This window comes from Solanum tuberosum, unplaced genomic scaffold (assembly GCF_000226075.1).
Source record: "Solanum tuberosum cultivar DM 1-3 516 R44 unplaced genomic scaffold, SolTub_3.0 scf00103, whole genome shotgun sequence".
NCBI classification, from domain to species: domain Eukaryota; kingdom Viridiplantae; phylum Streptophyta; class Magnoliopsida; order Solanales; family Solanaceae; genus Solanum; species Solanum tuberosum.
Genome location: NW_006239027.1, coordinates 978,643 through 987,369, shown reverse-complemented (window position 1 = coordinate 987,369; position 8,727 = coordinate 978,643). Strand labels below are relative to the sequence as shown.

The following is an 8,727-nucleotide window of genomic DNA, read 5'->3' as shown; positions in this document are numbered from 1 at the left end:
CAAGTGAGATTTGAGGAATGATATGCATGTAGATCTTACATCTATCTCGTAAAAATTATTTCCGATACGAATAGAGTAGTCTCAGCTCAAGTAAAGCATTTTAAAAGCAAGTAATTAAGACAAGAGAATACAATAGTAAAAAAGTCATGATAAAATTAATAATAAAAACAAATTTATAATATATTACCAAAGCAAACAAAAATGTCTAATTCAAGCCTTGATAAATGAAAGAAAATAATCTAGTTTGAACAACGCGACTTTCTTTTAAATGGGCCCTCCACGATACTAATCTAGATTAATCGAAATAATAAATTCTGAAATACCTCATGATAGTAAAACAAAAAAGTCTTTTTTTCTCTTTTCTTCTTGACTAGGGAACCATTAGATTTCAAAGACATTAAATCTATTACCCATACCCTAAGAATAAGAAGATGTAAAGTATAAGAGGGAACAACAAAAACCATATATATATAATTACATTATATTGTCTTATAACACATAGTCTTTTATGGCAAAACAAATTTAGAAAAAAAAAATATTTTACATTTTTTTTTCTTCATATTATATTTCGTTCAAAATCGAAAAAAAAGTCACAATATGGGAAGAGGGAAAGTAGAATTGAAGAGAATTGAGAACAAAATAAATAGACAAGTTACCTTCGCAAAGAGAAGAAATGGACTCCTTAAGAAAGCCTATGAACTTTCTGTTCTTTGTGATGCTGAAATTGCTCTTATTATTTTCTCTAGTCGTGGCAAACTTTATGAATTTTGCAGCAACTCAAGGTATGTATGTATTTTCATTGACACATTTTTTTTTCTAGTGTTTGGTAAGACGCTTAGGTCTTTAATATTTGATGTTGTTATATGAAAAAAGAATTTAATTGTCTTGAAGAATATTAGAGATGTTATATAAAGAAAAAAATCTCGATTTCTTTAAGATTAGAAATGTCATATCACTTAAGGGGAACTATTTTTTTTTTTTTTTGTATATGTTCTATTGTCTTTTAAGAAGGTTTGATATTTGATTAATGCTATATTATGAAAAAAGATTTTGATTTCTTGAAGATTAGAAATGTCATATCGATTGAGGGGTATCTCTGATTGTATATGTTGTATTGTTTGCTAAGAAGGTTTGATCTATAATTGATGCTATTTTATGAAAATGATTTTCATTTTTTAAAGATTAGAGATTTCATATCGATTGAATGGTACTAGCTAGCTTCTTAATTATCGTATTTATTCTATTGTCTGGTAATTTAGAAGATATGATCTTTAATTGATGCTACTCTATGAAAAAAATCTTGATTTCTTGAAAATTGGAGATGTTATATTGTCTGCTAAGAAGGTTTGGTCTATGATTGATGCTATTTTATGAAGAAAAAAGATATAATTGATGATTTGAGTTGTCACTAATATTATATTTATATTTTTAACCCGTGTTGAGGGGTTGTTTCTGTTGGGCAAAGTTATTGTTATTAGTAATATTGATTTAAAATACAGATTGCATAACAGTTTAATTCTTATAGTATATATGATCAAAACATCACAATTTTCTCAAAGATTAGAGATGTCAGTAGTACTATTTTTCTATTTTTAGACTTTTGATTGAAGGATGTTGCTTATCGTATTTATGGTAGGAGAAAAAATAATTTTGGACTAAGTTTTCCATATACTTTGACTTTATCATATGTTGAAATGTTGTCAACAAAGAAAATATTTTATTGGAACAAACATATGATCTAGGTTTTTTTAATAGATTATTACAAATTAATTATACCATTACAAATCAAGAATCTTGATGAATTTATATATTTAAAGATAAAGAATTAATTATTATAATTTTTATAAGGAATATATTAGTTGAGGGGAGTCTTTAATATCATGATTTCAACTTTGGTGTTGATTTGATGTCCACCTTCATATTTCTTCATTTTATGAAACTTTATTTTTCTTAAAGTACAGACATATATAAAGACAAGCGTGACAATTTTTCAATATAAAGCTGCATAAATTCTTCATATACTACATTATTATAAGCAAATAGAATATATTTAGATTTGATCATCATCTCTAGTATTGAAATTAATCACTTCTTTAATTTACTTTTAACGGATTACAATCGTTAAAATTCATTATTTTTAAAGAAAAATTTTAAATTCGAGTCTTGAGATGACATTTTTTTATGGATATTATCGAAAATCAAGATTAAATTCATATCAATATCTCGAGATTATCTATCCTATATAAAAAAGGTGAATTATAATTAGGAAAAAATGACAAATATACCTCCGAACTATCGTAAATGGTATGCAAATACCCTCCGTCATATTTTTTGGACATTGGTGCCCCTGCCGTCCAAAAACTAGAGCATATATACCCTTTATACTAACTGACATACATGTGTCATAATCTTATCCACCGACCGACATATATTAAATATTGGATTGACGGATAAGAATGTGTCACGTGTCCTTATTTAGTCTTTCGTCAGAGTGAAGGACATTTTTGCTCTAGTTTTTGGATGGCAGGGGCACTAATGTCCCAAAAATATGACGGAGGGTATCTGCATACCATTTACGATAGTTCGGGTATATATGTTCTTTTTCCCTTATAATTATCATGACCAAAGATAAATAAAAAAGGAAAAAAGAATTAATATCATCTTTTTCAAACTTTCACAAAAGTAATAGGGATCAAATCAATTAGTAGTACACTTTATCATGCATAAGAAATAAATTGTTTTAAATTATATTTAGACAATATTTGATCACGGTACGTATCTTGTAGTCCCCTACACTATTATTATCATTATAAGAAAGTAATACAAATTGCTTGATTTTCTATCATATTCTCAGTTCTGACTTTTAGAGTATCGACTAATTCAGAACTGTGTCATGTAAAAGGAAAGCACTCCCAATCCCAACTAAAATCTTTTTTTCGTTTTTGGAGGTCAAATTCAAGTATTCTGATTGATGAAAAGGATCATATTTCTATCTTATCACAACTCTCGATTATAAAAATGCGGACATTATAAGATCCTTGTGTTTACGTACTTGTGAATTTAGGAAGTAAATGATTATTAGACAACACCATGCATGATTAGCAAACTATAACTTGTTAACGTTAAGCACGCTGAAAATTTATGAGTTTTATGTATTGGAATGTTGATCTATTTAGCTTTGAAGAATGAGCCAAATTGACTTTCAAAAGAAAATATATGACAACTAATTTGAGACCAAAAAAATACAATTTTATTGAAATAATGTAGATTAAAAGTTCTTTTTCAAAAATTTTACCTCCCCTTTGTATTACTTTTCCTTCTTTTCTTTTACTTTCTATAGTTAATTTCCTTTCTTTGTTTTTTTTCAAAACTTTTACCGTAAACCAAGTCGATAAATATTTATTTAAGTATAAATCATTTCATAAAGATAAAATACTAGTACTAGTAATAAGGAATACTAAAATGTGTGAATTTCGAGGGAAGTTCTCATCGAAACGCCATTGGAAGTTATTTTCAACGAAAATCTGTCCAAAACATTTTTAACAAGTCAATTTCCATTGAATTCCATCGAAAGTTCACATATTTTTTTTGTGAATACATGTCTAGACATTTTAATTTGTCTTTATTAAATCAGTTGAATACTTCAACTTATAAAATTATTATCTAGACCATTTCGAAAATTTATGTGTCACATCAGCATCAGATATTTAGAAGACATAGTAGAGACGACTTGGAATGTTCAGTTGTCAGTTGAGACCAAGTTAAACCGTTTAAATGTGCATTCTCAAAATTATGTTAAAGTGTTTACTTAACAACTAATCAAGTTTGAGTGTCTGTTTATGTATTATGCCTTTTGAAATCGTATCAAATTCAATATCTAATTATTCTATGATTTGCCTTTCTAGTATTTCCAAGACATTGGAGAGATACCACAGATACAATTATGGTACACTTGAAGGAACCCAAACTTCACCAGATTCACAGGTTTTATTTGTTCTTTTTCCTTAATCAAACATCATATATATATATATATAAATTACTCAAAAGTTTTCTGAGAAAACATGAAAAAATTCAAATTTTTTTACCTATAGTTTCTAAAGTTAAGAGTTAATGGTCAAGTACACACTCAAATTATCATCTTTCCGTGAGTTATATATATTAATTATTCATTATTCTCTTTATCTACCTAAACTATCACTCTATTTGTATTAAAACACACCTCGATACTTAGTCAGTCAAATATTTGTTCTTATTCAACAACATGCGTGTGTATGCCAACTTAACATTGATGTGTGTTTTAATATAAACTAAGTGAAAGTTGAAGTATGAAACTTGCGAAAATATGATAGTTTAAGCATATAAATAGAATAATAGATAGCTGAAGTATGAAACTCTCGGAAATATGATAGTTGAGATCTATTTTTTTTCATCATTAACTCTACCACTAAATTAAAGTTAATGTTGATGGCTAATTAAAATTGATTTGCTTGTTGTGATATTGTTAAAAATAGAACAACTACCAAGAGTATTTGAAGCTTAAAGCAAGAGTGGAAGTGTTACAACAGTCTCAAAGGTGAGAAAACAATACTTATATTTAGACCAAGATTATTAGATTAATTTTCAACTCTGAATGCACTAAGCTATTGCTATATATACGAGAGTTCGCGGAAAATGATCGAACCATATTAGGTTTGTTGTTGCCTAGCTTTACTATTTCAACGACTTGAATGTGTGACCTAGCTCCTGATCACACGTCAACAACTCTAGACAATTCATTCTCTATAATTTATATAAAATAACTTTTTCATTTGTTTAGGCATTTGCTAGGGGAGGATTTGGGACAATTGGGCACAAAAGACTTGGAACAGCTTGAACGTCAATTGGATTCATCATTGAGGCAAATTAGGTCAACAAAGGTATTACTTTTATTTTAAAAAATGACCAATAATTTAAGATAATTATTTTTAAAAATTACGAACAAATAATTTGAGACAGAAAGAGTGTCTACTAAGGTCTTAATTAATCAACTATTTTTTTTAATCTTGTTTTCAGACACAACACATTCTTGATCAACTTGCTGAACTTCAACAAAAGGTACATGATGTATAGAAATTAATTAAGATGACATTTGATTATTTTAATTTTCTCAAATTATATTGGAAACATAATTTTCTCAAGAAGATGTGCAATTACTTCTTGTACAGGAACAATCTCTTACTGAAATGAACAAATCTTTGAGAATAAAGGTAACAATAATAACTTAGACTATAGTTTTGGCTTAATTTTGATTCACAAATTACTTGAGATCGATCACTGACTTTATCTACTATAACACTAAAGTCACATTACAATTTCTTGTCTCACTAAAGTAACTTCACTATCATAGTTGTAGAGTCACAAAATTATTTTTGTTACGTACGTTACAATAATTGAACTGAGTATATGAATTGTTATCGTGGATAAAGTTCATTAATCGATCATATTTCGTGTTCATATTATTGATCTTTTAACAATAATTATCTATGGAAATTTTGTTAATTTCAGTTGGAAGAACTTGGTGTTGCCTTTCAAACATCATGGCATTCTGGTGAGCAAAGTGTACAATATAGACATGAGCAGCCTTCTCAGCATGAGGGATTTTTTCAACATGTAAATTGCAATAATACAATGCCTATAAGGTAATATTGAAAATTTCTAGCTTTTCATGAATTATTTTTATATAAATTTATCCAAAAGACATATAAGGCACACTCAATGCACACAACAACAATAATAACGTACCTGTGTAACCTCACAAGTAGGGTTTGAAAAGGGACGCATCAGTCTTACCCTTATCTCGTGAAGATAGACAAGTTGTTTATAATTGACCTCAGCTCTAGTAAAGCATATCAACAGAACACACACACAAATCTAATAATTAACTAATTAACGAGCTATAAGGATAACTAAAGCCATCTATACCCAATCGAAAAAAAGATATTATTGCTATTTGCTATTATTTTTAAACGCATTTCAAGTAATTGTAGTGGAACATACTAACACATTACATAGTACATACCATATATCATGGGGTGTTTCACCTAAATGTCGAGTTTTTTCTATAGTCAACTCGATGTTAAATACATGTAAGATAATGTTAAAAACTTGATTTTATTGGGAAAATAGGTCATTTATATCTTATCAGTCAAACGTGGAGTATATCATGTACACACATTTTTAAAAAAAAATCTTATTATAAACATGCATATATTTTGAATTCAGAAGCACTAATTACACTTTTGACTTTATAGTCTACTTGTTTAGGACTGAGACACGGTTATATATTGTTGATTTAGTTACAGGTACGATAACGTACAACCTGAAAATGCAGCACCATCAACACATGATGCTGCTGGAGTTGTACCTGGATGGATGCTTTGAATTTGGAGTATGGAGAAAAAAAATCATCTTACTTTGTACAAGTTATTTATTTTTATTACATAAGTTAGATGGAAAATTATATATGTGGATACCACAATCAATACAATATCTTCATAGTTTCAAAAACTTATATTTTCCATCTTGGATTATGTAGATAATGTTTGTGACATATAATATTGTGATGTATTTATTGTCAAGAAGAGTCTAGCAATAACACTATATTTTTGAATTACTATTTACTTCTTTTTTCTTTGTGTTCAAGTTGAGGCCACATGAACCCATTTAAGAAAATTAAAAAAATTAAAAACCTCAAAAAAATTGGAGGTTTTTATTTCTTATTGATGTGGGATTTATTCATTCTTCACCTCCACCCCCTTTTACGCTTGGATTTGAATATTTTTTATCTGAGATTCTATTGTCTAGTTTAATAAATGCACATTCATATATCAAGGATATTTTCATCCCGCAATTGTTCAAGACCTTTGAGAAGGTTTTATTTATCAGATCAAATCTAATTATAATATCATGCTAAATTAGATATTCAGACCGACTCAAATAAGAAAAATTATCCAAACTTTATAAGAAATTAGAAAAAGGGATATAATCAAAATTTAGAAAAAGTACATTTAAATTATAATTTTCTTAGTAAGATCATATAATCAAAACAACTTCAACTATAAATTTTTTATTTAAAGTGAATAATATTTAATTTTCACGAACATAAATTCTATTTTTTATTTTTATTTTAAAAGGAGGAGAAATAGGCTTCAACAATGTGTTGAAAAGACAGAATAGCATAAGGCACAGAACATTATCTTAAAAATCTGTGATAGACATGATATATCCACCATACAAAAATGAATACCATACTATGTTGTCCTTTCAACCAATCAAAACTCGACACCACATTCTTAAAAACCATCTGGTTTTTATTTTAAATAATTATAATACCATTTTCATAGTACTTGTCTACTCCTTAAATTTTTATTTATTATTTACACCATTTTCCACACCTATTCTATCCTATTATACTCTATTTAATAAACAACCAAATTATTGACATATTTTTCTTTTTAATTTCTCAAAATATAGTTTTCTACGTTTTCTTTTATGTGGTATTATTTGACTTGGCAAATATTTAAGAAGAAAAAAATGAAAAGTTTCGAAATTGATGGTCTAAATTAATTCTTAAATAATAGTGTGACAATAAATTATTTTATTAAGCGCAAAAAGGAAAATTTTAAAATTAAATTGTTTTTAATTATAGAAAAGTGATATTTTTTTTTGAGACGGATTAAAAAGAAAAGAGCGTCACCTAAAATAGAACACTGAGAGTACTCACTTTCATATGGAATTGTTTTCATGTTTTACTTTATAAGAATTAATTTGACTAAAATTAAATTAGATTTAAATTAATTTAATATTTAATTAAATTAAAATTATAGGAAAAATATTATAAATCGTAATATTTCTTATATCAATAAAATGAAAAATATATTTTAAATATTGATTAAAGTTTGTATTGTTCAACTCCTACAAACTCATCGGCGCCTCCTAAAGTTGACAGTAATTTTTACCTATACACTTTAACTAGATTCTGTTCATTTTAGACACCTCATGTCAGATCCATCGATGGAATAGGTAATTTTTTATATTTAATAAAATAATTTTGAGTTGTACAAATTAAATGTCTAATAGTAGTTAGATTGGCCAACTTTTAAAGGAAATTGTTGTGTTTGGCCAAACTTTTAAGGAAAAAAATGTGTTTTTGAATTTTGAGTAGTACGTATAGTAGCGCAAAATGGAAAGTATTTTCAAAACTTTGTTCAAGCATAAATTGTTGTTATAGTATTAACACAAAAAAAAATTCAAATTAATATTAGTGATTCAAAAATTGATACTCTCCAAAAGTTTTTTTTTGAATAATATTTTAAATAAAATATATTTTTCAAAAACAAGTTCATTTTGATAGTTTAATTAGCTAAACAAGACATAATTAAGACTTGTCTTAGATTCAAGTTCAAAAAATACTTCCATTTTTTTCTTAGATTGCATTTCCTATCAAATCAGAGGTGGAATTACGTCGCAGTTAAACCAAGTACACTATTCAACCCTTTTGGAACATGTAAGTTTTAAGAGAAAATATTAAATCAATTCTAAAAAGCATATACATAAAACATCTCATTTGACAGAAAGACCACGATTTCACATACATTAATATTTTTGAAAGAGGTACACCATCCAGCGCCACATAAATTAAAACAAATGAAATAGAAAGAAACTAAAATTACAATATATATATATATA

The 8,727-nt window shown here is 27.2% G+C and overlaps 1 protein-coding gene across 1 annotated transcript in view; it reads left to right on the top strand.

Moving 5' to 3' along the window:
• The first annotated feature begins 389 nt into the window (after positions 1-389).
• AP1 (MADS-box protein CMB1) overlaps positions 390-8,727 on the top strand; it is a 15,095-nt gene continuing 6,757 nt past the window's right edge. The window contains exons 1-7 of the mRNA XM_006348601.2: positions 390-782; positions 3,906-3,984; positions 4,512-4,573; positions 4,817-4,916; positions 5,053-5,094; positions 5,205-5,246; positions 5,545-5,678. Of these exons, the coding sequence (XP_006348663.1) occupies positions 598-782; positions 3,906-3,984; positions 4,512-4,573; positions 4,817-4,916; positions 5,053-5,094; positions 5,205-5,246; positions 5,545-5,678 (644 nt within the window). The 5' untranslated portion in view covers positions 390-597. The remainder of the gene's footprint in view (positions 783-3,905; positions 3,985-4,511; positions 4,574-4,816; positions 4,917-5,052; positions 5,095-5,204; positions 5,247-5,544; positions 5,679-8,727) is intronic.